General features: G+C 43.7%; 1 protein-coding gene across 5 annotated transcripts in view; it reads right to left on the bottom strand.

Annotated features, from left to right (window-relative positions):
• Positions 1 to 17,317, bottom strand: part of GATA6 (GATA binding protein 6) — a 147,105-nt gene that overhangs the window by 115,489 nt on the left and 14,299 nt on the right. For 3 of the 5 annotated variants that reach the window (XM_081252837.1, XM_081252838.1, XM_081252839.1), the window contains exon 7: positions 582 to 1,958. The exons of the other annotated variants lie outside the window; for them this stretch is intronic. In XM_081252837.1, the coding sequence (XP_081108963.1) occupies positions 1,791 to 1,958 (168 nt within the window). In that variant the 3' untranslated portion in view covers positions 582 to 1,790. Of the gene's footprint in view, positions 1 to 581; positions 1,959 to 17,317 lie in introns of those variants that run through there. 5 annotated transcript variants of the gene reach the window in all.

The following is a 17,317-nucleotide window of genomic DNA, read 5'->3' as shown; positions in this document are numbered from 1 at the left end:
CGCTGTAATCAGTACATGAAAAATGAGCCACAGTTAGGGAGCCAAAATGAAATGCCATCATTCTGTGTTGTGAAACAGCCTCCCAATTTCCTGAAATCCATGCAGCAACATAGAAAAAACAAAGGGGCTGTTCAAATCATTTTATATCTTCCGCTGAGTGTAAAGACTTTAACTTCAAATGAGCTTTGAGATATCACAGCACTTTGTAAAAGGGAGGCGCGAGAAAGGAAATCATTCTGTTTCTGGGCCACAGAGTATTTTTCATTCAGAGGAAAAGAAACTCTGGCCTTTTTAAATGTTTTTAAGGATTGATCCTAAACAGAATGCTTATAATCACAGAAATGTCTTATAATACTGGGTCCTTTTCACTTAAAAAGTTGTCCCCAATGCAACTTGAGAGTTGATAACTTGACTCCATGTGCCAACTTCAAATGAACCAAGGTATAAAACAGCTCCAAAAGGACAATTCATTGAAAAGAAGGCCGTAAGGCAATTTGCAAACATCACATGCACTTGCTTTATATGAATAGCTATAGCCACATACAGTATCAAAATGAAATTATAAGGGAAGGAATTCACTGTACAGAAGACAAAACAATACCCTTTTTATTTTTAAAACTCTGGTGAAATAGGTTTCCATATGACATCCCATTTTTTAAAAAATTAACGTAAACCAACCTGCCTGTGGGTTAGTCACACTACAGAGACCTCATCATAGTGTGTACAGATGCCTAGAGTATTTACAAATGTTATTTGTTAGGTAGTAAAGTTTTGTTGCCATTTTTCCAGCACATATTCCACAGTAAAATAAAGGGGAGATATTGGTGTTCTTGTACAAAAATTCTTAACAAATGGATAAGGCAATTTACCTGAGAGAAGATTTGTTCTTGAAATATTTCTCTTTTCACAATTGGAAATATAGAAATGGGATGTAGTTGTAAAAGAAGCATAAGAATGTCTAAGTTTACATTTTTTCTTTTAAATTATTTAAGTACCATTAAGTTAAAATGTTTACATTCATTATAAAAAATGTTGTTAAATCTTATGCAAATGATTTAACACTGATTGCTGCAACGCAAATTGCACTTTAAAAAAAAATTATTGTATACATGGAAGAAAAATATCTTTTGTTTGCTACCCTGTTTACAAATTCAGACTGACTTCAGGTCAGCCACACAATATGAACTTTGAGAAACGTCAGTCACAGTGTATGTTACAGTTACGATGCAGTCCTGCAAACCGAGTGATATTTTTGACAGGAGACCTCAAGAACCGACTCAGCCTCCAGAGGCGTGTACCAAACGAATGGTCTTCTCCACGAACGCATGTGAAATCTGGGGGCGGAAAAGGTATGAAGAAATTCTGGAATAACCAAAACCGATCAGAAGACGCACATGAATTGGGGCAATACACATAAAACTTTTGCTTAAAAATCTCTCTCAATATTCCTTAGCAGGCAAGGCCCCGGTTCCTAGTCCAGGTTTCTGGAAGTGGCACACTGGACATCAAATCCCCTGGCCGACCCAGAAGTGGCCGTGGCTGGGGAGGCTGTGGGCTGCTCCGGCCCTTCTCCCGAGCCGGTCCATCTTCTCCCTGGGTCTTCAAGACAGGGCCAGGGTGGTAAAGGCTGAGCAAGCCTCGTGGGAGATACATCTCTTTCAAATAAAGGCACGGAAATCCTGTGTCAGAGGAAGATGTCCAGTCAGCATCCTCAGCCCAGTCCGGACTGCTTGCCAAGAAGATCATGAAGGCGGTCCCGCGGGCCCCGGCCGTGTCCTCCTCCTGGCCGCTCAGGCCAGGGCCAGGGCACACCAGGAATCCTGTCTCACCGACGACGTGACTTCGGCCGGCGAGGCCAGGCTGACGCCGATGTACAGCCCATCTTGACCTGAGTACTTGAGCTCACTGTTCTCGGGATTAGCGCTCTCCCCTGCTCCAGACATCACCGAGGCGCCTGCCTGATGGAAGACGGGGACGGAGGAAAGGAGAGAAAGAAGAGGAGAGACAGTTACCAATAAACTGTCAGGCAGCTGGTCCCTGCTAGGTAAACATTCGGGGACAAGTGAGAGGGTAGCACAGCTGGCAGAGCTGCTCACTGGGCAGTGCGGTGCCACTGACCTAACTCTAGCGATTTCTGCTCTTAGAAACAGCTTCTTATTCACATCACTAACTCGCGGCAGGAACCACCAGGCAAGATGTGCAGCTGGACGCAGGTAGGACAGGGGAACTGCAGGTGGCCTATTTGTAAAAAGTGCCCAACGCTCAGATCTCCGACAGTGAAACAAACCACACCACATAGGTCAACAGGCCTTAAGGATGCCCACACAATCTAATCACTGCAAAAGAGAAAAGGCAGAGCATGGCGCGTACACACACGCGCGCGCACACACACACACACAGAGGAACCACGAGGCTTAGCAGTTCTATCAAAGTCTGAGAAGGAAAGATACACAGTTCAGCAAGACCTGATAAATGAAATTTTTGAGCACTGACTTCATGGAAAATTAACCCATGCATACACAGGATTTAATTCTTCCCAAAAGCACAGGCCACGTTTGAAGCAGACCATGTGATAAAGAAAATGCTAACATCCTATATCTGTCATGATTGTGGCAATTATTTCTTGAAGCAAAAGGTCACCTTTCTCTTGTTTCATTCCTTCCTTCCTTCCATCCAAATAAGAAAAGCCAAATAGCAAACATGATATAATTTAGTAGAATCAAACCAAAATAACTAAAATCATGTTTAGACTATGGTTTGAGAAAACAGTTGCATTTGACTTTTTTGCTTTTAAATCTAGCCATAATCACATACTTGTGAATCATGCTTTCTTTCCTTCTAAAAGCTCTGAAGCCCATTATTTCTTCTGAGCTTTCAGGGTTCCATTCCATAAACTACTGGATACTTGTTTTTTAACACAGGTAGAACATCTTGTACTTTTCAAAGCATTCCTTTTCTACATTCACAATCCCATTAAATCCTAAAACATCCATCTGTCTGGCCAAGTTGATGGTACATCCACTTCAGGGAAATACAGGGCACCAGACACTGAGCGAACTGAATGGAAGGGTCCCAGACCCTCTGTGGCTCCACTCAGGAGCCTAGTAGTCAGCGTGGTCCTACCCTCTCCCGGAGAAGATCTGGTTTTCTCTCTGATCCTCACAATAACTGTATGGGACTGAGAGGTAGGATTTCGGGAGGTCTGACCATGGAACTTCCTGTCCGCCCATCCCAATCCCCTCCCAGCTGGACAGGCCAAGTGTGGCCCCCTCCACAGGTAACGAATCCTTCCCTTCCCTAGCAAAAACGAAGGTTTGTGCAAATCCAGCAACAACAGTCCCTACCCCTGCCCCCAAACTTCTTTTAAATAATACAAACTTAAAGATGTAAACCAAGGGCTTTGGGTGCCTAAAAAAGCAAATTTCACAAACTCACTGAGATGTCTAAAATTTAAAATAGATTCTTGTGAAATAGATGAAATAATCCTGTCAAACAAACTAAAGCTATGGATTTAGTTACACATACAAATACGGTGATTACTTTTAGCTCAGAACCTCGGCTATAAGCAAACTCAACAAAGATCCAGATTTAACCCACAAAGAAATACACAAAAGGATGATATTCAATTACAAAAAGAGTCTTCATTTTAGAAAAGAGCTATCATACAACTAGTAGAAAGAGTGAGCTCCCTTATAAATGACTAATGTCATACCCAGCTTGGTATTATCTACCTATTCCCCAAAAAGGCACATTTGCATTTATCTGACTAAATCTGACTTCACCGCAGCAAGTGCTATTTTCTGAAATGGAGGGGGTGCCTGGACTGGCCCAGAAAGCAGCCCACCTCAAATGGCCGGAAATGCTGAGACAGCAGAGGGGTCTGCGGTCACCACAAGTCGCAACAAGAAACATGAGCAGGGCCCCTCGGCCCCGGGGCCGAGAGACAGTCATTCCCAGGTTGTGTGGGGAACTAGGACACGCACGCACTCGAAAGTAAGACCACTCAACAGTTCTCGTGAGTTTCTGAGCGGCTGAGACAGGGAGGTGGAACAAGAGGTCAGAGAAGGAATCGCAGAGGGGAAAGGATGCCTGGGGACAGCCGCAGGCAGCCTGCACGGTAGGACCAGCTTGGACTTTCAAATTCTACCCTGGTTCAGCCACCCACCTCCTGAGCTTCCTCCTCGGGAAACTGACCCTACCTCAAGTATGTTTGTGATGATTAAGCGAGCTAATGTGTGCAGGCGCGTCAGAATGCCTTGCCATGTTAAACATTCCATGAAGGGAAGCTATTGTTGTGGGTGAGGAAAGGGTGTTCAAAATTGGAAGCATGCAGGATGTGGAGAGGTCTGTTCACAAGACAAGACAGCTGAAAGGGAAGGATATTAAGCAACGAGTCAGAAAAGATTCTGTGGGAGAGAGAAACTAGAGGGTCTGACCTAGAACTTTCTGTGCCTCAGTTTCCTCACCTAGAAAATGGAAATAATGAGGCACATATGTCAGAAGGTTGCTGCAAAAGAATTAAATTAGTGTATGTAAAGCCCTCGTGAAAGTGTCTGACAATAGTCAAGACTACATACGTATGTGCTATTGACACTATGAGAATTTTGTTACTGTAGTGAAGGAGCGTGGACCTAACTGAATCTCCCCAATGTCAGCCTTCACCAGGCGAGGTGCTGCCATCACTGGGTGGGACCAGCCCTACGAACTCAGCCAGAGCTAAGTGAAAACCACCGCAGCCATGACCTTATTCTAATCATCACTGATGGCTCTGCGCAGAGAGAAAGCAAGGTGCTCCTGCAGCCCTTCAAAAGGCTCATTGGCCCTTTTTCAAATAAGCCGCATTAAAGAAACCTTAATACCCTGAACATTAGTCTTATACCTGAACAACAGTCCCAAAAGCTACTGCTGAAATACCTATTTATTGTCTTCTTTGTTCAGACAAATATGTTAAGCTGTATGGCAGGCAAACCCCAAATTACGTGAGTGATGAGCTCCTGAAAAAAATATCAGCTTGCTGGAAATCAAAAGCAACATCTGAGTTTGTCAGAAAAAAATAAAACAAGTACTTGTGCCCAAGGTTTGAGAACCTTATTTTTAAATGGGGATATACTATTTAAACACGGAATGCTGCGATGCACAGCGTTTTTTTCTATGTCAGTCATACCTCAGTAAAAAATAACTTGAAATTTCATGTCACAATACATAATGAGATCATCATGATGAGATCAGATGGGATGGATAACGCCAGCCCCCTCATCCCTGGCTGGAGGGGTTATACGCTGGCGCACGCCTTAGAAGGTAGTTAGCAAAGCCATCAAGAACTTTATACCCTACTTAGCTCTGTAATTTCACTTCTGGAAATGGATTACAAGGAAAAAATTCAAAGGGACGGAAAGGCTCCCCACAGGAAGACATCCATTGCAGGGTTACTTATAATAGTGGAAACCATGGAAATAATCTAATGTCTCATAATATGAGGATGGTTTGGGAACGAAGGGATATCTGCTTAATGAACTATTATGCAAGTATTAAAAATAATAAGATCAATTAACAAAATGGAAAAAATCCTGTAATGCAATGCTAAGTGAAAAACAGCAGGATAGAAATTCTAGGTCATGATTACAACTTACCCATGTGCATGCAAAAGTATTTCAAGAGAACCCAGTGGGGGTGGGAGACTGGGGACCACCTGAGAGGGCCCAACCAGTTAGCCGTCTATACCGTCCTTTTGAATATGTTAACTGAGTGGCTTACTGCAGTCTAACTCCGGGGGAGAGGAACAGAAACATGAGGCACCAGTACTTGAGAAACGAGCCAGCCTGGACAGTCATAAAGCAGCATGAAAAACAGTGGGGAATCAGAGTGGAGGAAGGATCGGATGGGCCCCCATGCACCCCTGAGGACACCTCTGAGCCACCTGGCATAGGCTGGAACCCAGCCAGCCATGCACATGTGAAACACAGTTCCAGGTACGTGAAAACACCAAACACAGTACACAGATGGGTGCAACAGTATAACCTGAGCTCTTGAAACTGGCATTCTAACAGCAGAAGAAGACTAGAATTAGCACAACTCTCCTTAAGAAAGCCGGCTTGTCGCATTGTCATCTTAAGTGCCTTCCCTTTATTGGGGATATTCAAGAGTTACCTCTCAAGAATCAGTTCAATCTGGGATAAAAAAATCAGAGATAACTTATTAGGACCCTGGACCCAGTACACACAAACACACACACACACACACACACACACCAATATAAATGCCAATTGGTTAAGGTTTTCCCACGTCTACTTAAATCCCTGAAAGGATCAGATCGCAGACATCTCAACACGGCGAAAGCAGGCACGTCACTAACCTAAACCAGCCTAATCCCCCGAAAGTTCCTGGACAACAGTAGAGGAGAGTGTGCCGAACGCCCACAGCCGAGCCATCCTTCCCTCTTTGCGAGGCAGCTCGGACAGGCGAGGTCCTGGCTCTTTCTCTGATCAAAGTGCAAGACGAGGGTGGAGCAGAAATCTGTTCTGTGTTATCACTCCCAGCTTATCGGCCTCCACCCTCCCACTGACGACTGAAAATGGAGGCACTTCCTGTTGAAAGAATGTGTTATCAGCACCGACCCAGGCCGGGCTTAGCACTGCAAGCAGGCCGGGTCAGGTGGGGGACCCACAGCAACTGGCCGGACGCCCCCCTCCTAAAGGAATAAATGACTTCAGGGACAAGTCGCGGCTGCAGAGCTGGACATGGAAAATATCCACTGGCCTGTGGGGCAGCACAGTGATCTTTGGATTACCCAGATTGTTTTGCTGTGAAAATAAGCCTTCGCTTATTTTCAGACACGTATCTAGATGTCAAGGATTTCTGACTTGATGAGCTCCTCTAGCCGATGCCCAGCAGCGTCTGGCTCACAGCAGGCTCACCAACCATGAGCCTTGTCACATCCCATTACAGGCAGGCCCAGAGACAGCCTCCCACAATACCCAGGAAGCAGCTCTGGAAAGGTGACACGTCAGAGCAAAGGGAACCCTTAAAGGACACAGCCTTTCCAGAAGAATTACAGGGGTTCTCTGGCTTGTGAATTATAAACAGGAATTTCATTTTTGAGGAAGAAAACCAAAAAGGAGTCCGCTGGGGTGTGCTCTGTCTGCCTGCCATGCTACAATCTCTCCTAAGGCTGCCTCACAATCTGGAGAAACAAACCTCGGCACCCCCGGCAGGCTGGGGGGTGAGTGATCACTCCCAGAGCACAGGATTTTGAAGATGATCACACTGCCTCCTCAGTTTGGATTCGGGCTGTCAGCTTCCATGGCCTCTGGTCTGTCCTTCCTACACATCTAAGCAAGTTGTGGTTACAGCTTTTCCTTGTGTGAGGGGGAGCCAGCCGCCCCTCACTGCCAAAGCTCTCTTCTCTGCTTTCGTCACCTCTAGGTTAGACTCTGTGGTGTTTGATAGCATCCTTCCTCAAAAGAAAAATTAAAAACTAAGTCTAAGTTCCTAACAAAGGAGAAACACTTTCAGATAAACCTTAACTTCCACTCTAAAAACCAAGGTCATTTCAGTTTGGATGGAGGGAAGAGGACCAGTCACAAAAGTGACCCAAAAGTTGAGAAGGTAACACTAGGAAGATACACAAACACACACGGGTTCTGTCTCCACCAGGACACGTGAAAACCATCAATCACAACAAAACTCTCTAAGTCTCCCACAAGGGCTCAATAAAGCTCAAGAAGGGAGAGTCACGGTCACCTCAGCCGATGACCCAACTCAGTGTTTAGCAGAATAGTTTATTTTTTTGTAATTTAGCAAACAAATTCCTTACTGAGGAGAGCTCACTGGCTGTCCCCTTGACCCCTCGTGCCCCTTCTGGGCCTGAGCTGGCAGGGTTATATCCATAACCAGGATGCTGCTCTTTTCAAGGAGGGAAAGAATTATTCTATACACACTCTACTCTGGACAAAGGAGCAAACTGTTTTATGCATCCGTACATACACACAGCAAGCATGTCGTGATAAAGAAAGGCATGGCCCCAAGTTTATAAGTACTCTGGGATTATCAGTAAAACACTGATGTACAAATATAAATTGCAAGAAGAAGGGTTTGTCCCACAACTTGAAGTCATTGGCCTACTAAAGAAAAAGTTTATCTTCGGAAATGAATCAAAATGGATGGCTTTATTCTAGTCAAATTCAGAGATAAAAGATCCAGAGGTAAGATTTAAAACCTGATGGATTATGATCTTATTAAAGACTGGCTTTTTAGGAGCTTAGATGAGCATCTTCCTCTGGACATATCTACTAGACAAAGCAGACCACGGTCCAAGAACCAAGCAGCATTTACAAGAAGGCATTATGAAAGTGCTAAGAATCATAACGAATGAAAAATTGTTGCTATCAGGGAAATAAAAGTATTTAAACATGGTTACTTTGTTAACACAATAGCTTTACATCTCTAAATTCCCCCCATTAAGAAAGGGAATGACATTTATGTCTAATGTCTTGGGATGGAAAAAATGCCATGCAAATAAAGCACATCGTTATTAACTTCCAAGGTCATAGTTAAATAGTGCTATTCTTCTTGAGCTTCAAAGCGGTCTGCAGGCATCTCCCACTTATGCTACACTACACTCCTAAGGACCAGATGGTAGGAATTACTCTTCCCCTTTAGTAGAAGGAGGAAAACCTTGGCAGTTTGCTATAGTCACACACAGAGCTGGAGCTAGCGCTTGGTTGCCTGACTGCTTCCTTCCAGCTGCTAATCCATGAACCCCCAGGATAAACTTCAGACCATATTCAGGCTTCACCATGAATCAAGCGACTGAACATAAGGAGAGCTTTAAATTAAAAGTATTTCGCATTTAATAGGATAAAAATATGATTCTGGAGCGTGTGCACCAGCTCTGGTGAAACCATGCCATGCTAACAACTACCAAAAGGGGCAGTACACTAAGTAAATTATCATTTAAATATCATCAGAGGGCTTCCCTGGTAGCGCAGTGGTTGAGAGTCCTCCTGCCGATGCAGGGGACACGGGTTTGTGCCCCAGTCCGGGAAGATCCCACATGCCGCAGAGCGGCTACGCCCGTGGGCCATGGCCGCTGAGCCTGTGTGTCCGGAGCCTGTGCTCCGCAACGGGAGAGGCCACAGCAATGAGAGGCCCGCGTACCGCAAAAAATTTTTAAAAATAAATAAATAAATATCATCAGATAATGACTTGGAATTGTTCACTCAAAAGACTCCAACATGACATTGAAATCAATACCTGTTATTTGTTCAAAGCTTTCTTAAAATCTGAGGTCAATAACATAATTTCTTTTTGCTCTGGCTCACAAACTCTTTTGAGTACTGGCCCTGATATGATAGGTAGCTGAATCACGAATGATCACATATGTCAACACCTATCTTTGGAGATGCTTTTTGTAATTATTAAAGTTTCAGAGAAAATTAACAAATAGGTCTAAACACAGAGTTAACAGATTGTATTTAATTCATGTCCATTAGATCTTCATATTGCTAGTAACTCTTTTGGCAGACACCCATGAAATGCATAATAAATTACTTTTTGTTCCAGTAAAGGAATTCATTTTCTTCGAAGATTCATTTAGCAATAACATTTCAGAGTATCCTAAGCCAGATTTCTTAAATTTGGCTGTGTTTTCCGTACACATTATTTCATGTTTTGTGACAATTTTTGTATATTCTTATAGAGGCAGGGGGGGAAAAACACTGCAAAGCATCTGTAATTCGAAAAGAAAAGGTGTGTTCTGAGATGAAGCCTTCTAACTTGAGGCCATATGAAAAGGCAGCCCACACTTATTCTTTACCTAGTATTCTGGCTTTCAGATTGTGATAATGAGTCAGTTATTAAACAAACCACAGTCCTGTGATAAATTGGGTGGACGTATATGTTATCAACTATTTAAAGAGCAATACAGTTTTACTGTTTCCTAATATACATACAGGGACATTGTCATATTAATGTAGTAAGTGTATTTCTAATCACCATCCTCCCCATGACACACGCACGCGCACATGCACACAAGAAGAAGAAAAAAAAAAAAGAGGGAAGTCTAGAAAAGGCCTTCAGATCAAAGTGAAAGTATGCAAACTCCACATGCTTTCACATTCCCTGCCAGGGTGACGTGTGACTTTCACGGCGAAGGCCAATGTGGTCAGACAGGAACGTGAGTGAGTTATTAGAAGGGTCTGTGAAAGAAGAAAAGAAAGGGAGCCCGGCACATAAGGAGCGTGAAGATAAAATGCCAACAAAATATTTATGTTCATGGCTAGCAGCAAGTGGCGAGTGGGATATTAATAACTGTGATGACTGCCAACTCCCTGGGAGAGGTGGGAGACATCGGCTCCAGCCCCGGCTGCAACGCGGGCTTGTCTTATGACCTTACGGAGTCACTCCGGATCCTGGTTTATAAATGAGGCAATAATAATACCTAAGTGCAACCCTCTCGCAGACCGTCATGGGAGATTAATGCCTTTTTAACTCTTTTTATTCATTTAGAGAAAAGTATCTTGGACTATAAACTCTGGGGGGAAAATGGACACTTGCCTCTTAAGAAATGCTTTTTTAATGATTTTGTAAAAATTAAATTGAAGGCAATTTGGACATTCTAAAAGTTCCAACTAACTTGGCACTCACTGTGTATGGGTTTAAATGACACCTTCAGAAGGATTTTAATACTGCGATTTAAAGTATTTCATATTTTAAGGGAGACTTTTTACCATCACATGCACAAACAACAGTAAATTTTACTACTTATTATTTTTTTCTATTACCCAACTAACAAAGCCTTAGAATTATAATACATTTTATTGATAAGTATAATGTTTAACAAGAAAATTTATACAATGTGCCTTGTGTATTGGTCATGAGAAAATCACTTCTCTAGTGCTATTTTCCTAGCTGTACTTGATGCTGAAGTGATAACCAAAATTAGTCAGATTTCTTTAAGAACATGTTATTTCTTCTCTCTAAAGGCTTCAGCAGCACATATACTATCGCATATTAATCCAGTATGCCATAGGAGTAAAAACACTGACTTTGCCTCTGCCAGACCTGCGTCCAAACCCAAGCCCGGCCTCTTAATCTGATACATAACCTTGGGGCTATTACTGGGTCTCACTCCCCCAAATGGAAAATGTAAATAAAAACACTTCATTTGTACAGTGATAATTGGGAATAAAAGAGAAAGGGTATATAAAACATCTGGCACTTAAAAGGTACTTGACAGAGCTAGTTTCCTGCCTTCCTACATCCACAATCTTATGAGAAAGTACGAGAAAGAGAAGAAACTCCCCCAAAGCAACCATACGGTAATTAATCCACTAAGGCCTGGCTCTCAAGTACCCTAAAGGCGAGCGTGGAACATTCAAGGTAAGAGTTAAGCAGGGGGACTTCCCTGGTAGCGCAGTGGTTAGGAATCTGCCTGCCAATGCAGGGGACACAGGTTTGAGCCCTGGTCTGGGAAGATCCCACATGCCGCGGAGCAACTGGGCCCGTGCGCCACAACTACTGATCCTGCGCTCTAGAGCCCGTGAGCCACAACTACTGAGCCCGCGTGCCCCAACTACTGAAGCCCATGCACCTAGAGCCCGTGCTCCACAAGAGAAGCCCGCGCACCACAACGAAGAGTAGCCCCCACTTGCCGCAACTAGAGAAAACCCGCATTCAGCAACGAAGACCCAATACAGCCAAAAATAAATAAATAAATAAATAAATAAATAAATAAATGTATTAAAAAAAAAAGTTAAGCAGGAACTTTGGTCCCCACTCCAGCAGCCTCTTGAATCTTCGCTTCTTCACACTCAAGTTCCCCTGCATGAAAGCAACTCGTACTGTATGCAGATCCTTCATGAATGTTCCTTTCAAGTATTTAACTACTACAGAAATAGTTAATAATAATAGAAGCTATTATTTTGTGACCAATCATAGTTCCAAGTAAATCCAAAGTGATTCAGCTACTCAAAGAAAAAGACAGTGGAATATAAACTTGCTAATAAAGAAATAAGCTACGTGACTCGAGCAATGTTTTCCAATTTTCATCACAGGATACAAATATTAACATATAAAATAAAATCTATAAAAAGAATATAGAATATTAACCTGCCAAGTACCTAACCTTTCTTCAGAAGGTCTTATAAAGACAGCCAGATATCCCAACAAATGTCAGTCCCTAAATCATTGCCCCTCAGCTACGGAGCACTTAAGCACTTAACTCTTTCAAACCACTTCTAGCATGAGATTTGGCACCATGCAGCTCAGAGGTATTAATTCTGACAAGGTCATTGAATAAAGCTATTACCTAGGACTGACTGCAGTAGGGAAGTGGGTCCCGCTAGGCATAGAGCATCCCAGAAGGATAAATGAGGCAGGAATGAAGATACCTATTCAACACTGAGAAACTGACCAAACATGGGCAAGGCCCGCCCAAAGGCAGAGAACCAGCCAGAGAGGAATCTGAGATGTGGTCCTTGTCTCAGTCTAAGGATGCCTGCCTCTCTCTCTGTGGAAGCTGTCACCAACAACAAACCACAAAGTGAGGAAATGAATTACACTTAGACACACCATCTTTAACACGGCACCATTTGGAAGGGTCACCTGGCAGCCACCCTGAAACCATCTTGCCCCAAGGAGTCCCTCAGGTCAGGACACGTCACCCGCTCCAAGGAGGTAGTTTTCCTTATTAACTGTGAAAGGAAACCCTGCTTGTAAAATGTACAAACAGGCATGCTAACATTTGTTTACATTAATTATCAAAATGCACCCAGTTAAGGATGTTTTAATTGTTGGAGTATAACAACACATTTTTGGACAGAAACACCACAGTGGGTGTTAGAGAAAGTCCATCATTTAGAAATGAACATAGTGTGGACCCTACTTAAGGCTGACTTAAAATTGACTTGAAACAGTTTTAAATATCTGCCTTCCACCTAATTTATGCATCTCAGCTCCTGCCTTTGGCTTTTTCTACCCTACACTCCAGCCACACTGAATTCCTAAAACTATGTCCCTGAAGCATCATAGTTACCATGCTCTTCTTCCTCCTGGAAACCTCTATCCCAATTTTTCCCCCACAAAAATCCTACACAACTAATTCAAATTTCCTCTCCTCTGAGAAGCCATTTCCAACCCTGTGGTCAGAACTCACGGCTCCCTACTTTCTTTTTTTTTTCTTTTTTGTTTTTTTGTGTGTGTGTGGTAGCGTGCCTCTCACTGTTGTGGCCTCTCCCGCTGCAGAGCACAGGCTCCGGACGCGCAGGCTCGGTGGCCGTGGCTCACGGGCCCAGCTGCTCCGCGTCATGTGGGATCCTCCCATACCAGGGCACGAACCCGTGTCCCCCGCATCGGCAGGCGGACTCTCAACCACTGAGCCACCAGGGAAGCCCACGGCTCCCTACTTTCGACTCCCAACTTTGTTGCTCATTTAAAACACTTTCAAATCTGACCAGCAGGAAGATCTATCTGTCTATACACACATGTCCCCACCACGACCACCACGTTACCAACAATCTGATGTCCAGGACCTTGTTTTACTACACTGAAAACAGGGCATCCCGTAGCATAATGCTTCTTAAATGGAACAATGACCGTAGGGCAAGGGCTAGTCAGATAGAGTTCATCTCCATTTATTTCAACATTATATGTTTAATGATGACTTCAACGTTTTATTTGCAGTTTCAATATAAACTTAAGTAGGCTTTAATTTTTGTTAAATAATTATCTACAGAACTACTTGTAGGCAGGCAAAATATGTTCAGTGATTTTTTTTATCCTCAGCCATTGTCTTATTGCTCACTTTATCAAATTAATCCTTCCTGTCCCAAAGAAAATTAAGAGATAACTTTATAAATTGGGGGATGAGTTATAAAGTTTTTGTATATTATATGTTACATACATATATACAATATACATATGCATTTTATATATGTGTGTATATATGTAAAGTATCCTCCAGTTTTACAAATTTTTAGTTACAAGTCCTAAGAGGGATAGACTATATAGAGACTACTTATTAAATCTTATTTGGGAATTGCTGAAATAGAATGTTACCATATTTGCCTCCTAATAACAACAGACATAAAACATAACTCAGTCAATAAATGGAATTCAATGAAAAATTTAAATATTCTTACAATCCACAGTGACTATAAATGCCAAAGAAAATCTGATGTCCGTTTAGGTCAACTAAATAAACATTTTTCAGTAAATCTACAGATAAAGAAGATTTCAGACTGAATGAAAAAAAAACATTTGGAGGAAATTTATCTTCAAAAGTCCAAAATTAATGAACTGTATCAAAAATTAAGTTCAAAAAAATTAAGTTCAACACATTTCTTAACAAACACAAAGAATTCCATACAAGAAACTGATTATAAAATTCTGATAGGACTTCCCTGGTGGTCCAGTGGTTAGGACTCCACGCTCCGAACGCAGGGGGTCACGGGTTCGACCCCTGGTCAGGGAAGATCCCACATGCCACATGGCAAGGCCCCCCAAAATAAATAATTTTTAAAAATGTTTTAATACAGAGAAAATAAGGAAAAGAAAAATGAAAAATAATAAGGTCTAATGAATAGTAAATAGCATATAAATGAAAGCAAATAAATCATTTATTGCAATAGTTTAAAAAAAGAATGCCAAAGGAACAAAACAGGGGCTATTTTAATACCAGGCTGCCCGGCAGCAGCAACGGTCTTCCTGTTCTCATACAGGAGACAAACTGCCCTCCCTCTGCCTCCAAAACTTACACCACACCTGCACAGCCTGCAACAGAGAAACTGAGTCATAAGGGAGCAGGTCAGCAACCTGATGACCATCAGAAGAAATGAGACAGAGGTCTAGTTAAAACACAAAGGAGCAACACATACATAAAGCTAAGACATGCCACAAAGTCAACAAAATGAGGCTTCAGAGCAGTGCAAAAATGATTTTCGTGTGGTCCAGAATACTCAGCTCCAGCCAGGCTTGCTCAGGTGCCAGGTCACGACAGTACCACCACTGAATAGGCCCACATGCAGGGACATCAGAACTTTTAAAAAGTCCTCTAGGAATGCCTACTGGTGATCTCCTACAGATGACTTCTCAGAGGGGAATTAAAACAGCAAGTCTGATAGGGTCTCTGCAACGGTCTCTGTGCTTTAAATCACAGTCATTAAGGAAAGGTGGAGGAGCGGGTTTGTTGCCACTTGTATCTCTAAGCAGAGCGTGTGGCCCGTTTCCTTGTTCCACTGGGAGTATGCCTACGATTGTCCTTTGTTTTGTAGCTTGGCTGTCCCTATTAAATGAGGACAACCCTGCAGGACTAATTTCCACCCCGTCAGTCACAGGGGCCGCTGGAGATCCACGGGGCAGACCCATCATCCCTGGAGGTTTTAAACGCCAAGCCGAAGAAGGACCCAACCTTGCTGTGTGGATATAGTAACATCCCCCTCACCTACAGCGCTCACAAAATCCTATAAAGCAGTCATTCACCACGCCAGCTGCCCTCCAACGTGATAAACTGGGACCAAAATGGGAAAATGTCACTTCTTTGTCAACACAGACGCCTTTCACAAATGCTTCTGCCAGTTGCTCACAGATAACGGCTCCAGCAGGCTCTTCACGGCACCGCCGCTGCCACGCGCACGAAGAACCGGCCGGCCCAGGAGGGTCTCAAAAGTGTCCAGGGACCAACGGACACACACTGGCACTCCTGGGGAAACCACTGAGCCTGCTACAATTATCCTTGGAGGGGACAGTTTCCCAAGGCAGCCAGTCTACTGGCTTTTGCCGGGTAGTCAACACCCACATCAGGAAGGCACCGATGCTGGGAGACTCCGTGATGGGCTGGCCATCCGGAGAAAATCCACGAGCCCAGTGCCAGCCCAGGCCAGGAAGGGCGTGTCCCTGGAGGGAGGAGGGGATGATGGGCAATCCTCCCCCACCAAACCCCCCCACCCTCCCCTCCCCCGTCAAGCCCTGACCTCACCCCACCAGCTTCGGGAAAAACTGTCAGGAAGCACTTCTGAGGTCACCTGGGCTCGGAGAACTGACCACTCCCGGGTCTGCAGCTCACACCGCTGGTTCCCACAGAGGCTGCCCGGGCTCCGGGAGTGATGGGGAGCGTGCAGCAAAGACCTTGTAAGGAACTGCTCTCCAACTCCCCCAATCTCTAAAATACTTTTTAAAATATATTTTTTTAATACTAAAATTGCTTTGCCTCCCGGCCTCTGGTAGAAAACTGAGCCTTCCATCCGACGGTACTGGCCGACGAGCCGCCCCTGGCATGCTGGGTCCCAAGTGAGAGACAGATGCAGGGACACCAAAGCTGCCGTGGGACTAGCTGCTGGACTCCCGAGGTCCTTCTTCCATACAAGTCCGGGCCTGACCCTGTCACTGCTTTTGCACTGTTCCTCCCCTGGAGGGCAAAATTGATTGGACTTGCAAATAGCCAATTTTGAAATTTTACATCACAAAACCAGAAGGGCAAAACAGACTCCGCCCACTAAGGTTCCAAAGCCCATTGTTGGGCAAATCTCTATTTCTGTGCCATTTATCATTCAAATTTAGCTTTTGCCATGCTAAGCTTGGACTGTAGCACCAACAAAAGTGAGTTGGAGCTGGCAGCAATCCACTTTTTAGCCAGGAGAGACAGATACTGAGGCTGAAACCCTAGCTGGTCCCTCAATGCTTCAGAAAACCAGAACATCCCTTCACCTGATTTAAGCTGCGCAATTGCTTCTGAGGACTTAGGGCACAATAAAGGATATTTTAAAATAATATTGACCTTTTCATTTTCTCACAACTTCTATTTACCACTTTAGACCCTTGAAGTTACATCTTACCTTCCTGTAAAAAAAAGTCATTCACCAGAGTTCACCTTTATAAAGGCTAGAAACGTTCTTTAAGAATATGTGTCCAGGGCTTCCCTGGTGGCGCAGTGGTTGAGAGTCCACCTGCCGATGCAGGGGACACGGGTTCATGCCCCAGTCCGGGAAGATCCCACGTGCTGCGGAGCTGCTGGGCCCGTGAGCCATGGCTGCTGGGCCTGCGCGTCCGGAGCCTGTGCTCCACAATGGGAGAGGCCACAACAGTGAGAGGCCCGCGTATCGGGGGGGAAAAAAAAAAAGAATATGTGTCTGCAACAAGCAAAAAGGCTTTTTCCCTTTGGAAACTCTGAACGAACTTCTTGTTCATTAAAGAAAAAGAGTCCAAAACAGTTTGAATTGGAGGAGTCAAAGAAAAATATCAAATATACCTTTAAGCAGTTAACAACTTTTTTTTAATGTTTAATTTTTGTTTGTTTAAGCCAGTAAAAATACCAGCTCCCTGG

The sequence above is a fragment of the Mesoplodon bidens genome (assembly GCF_964165515.1).
Source record: "Mesoplodon bidens genome assembly, chromosome: 13".
Classification (NCBI taxonomy): domain Eukaryota; kingdom Metazoa; phylum Chordata; class Mammalia; order Artiodactyla; family Ziphiidae; genus Mesoplodon; species Mesoplodon bidens.
This window is presented reverse-complemented; position numbering and strand designations above follow the sequence as displayed.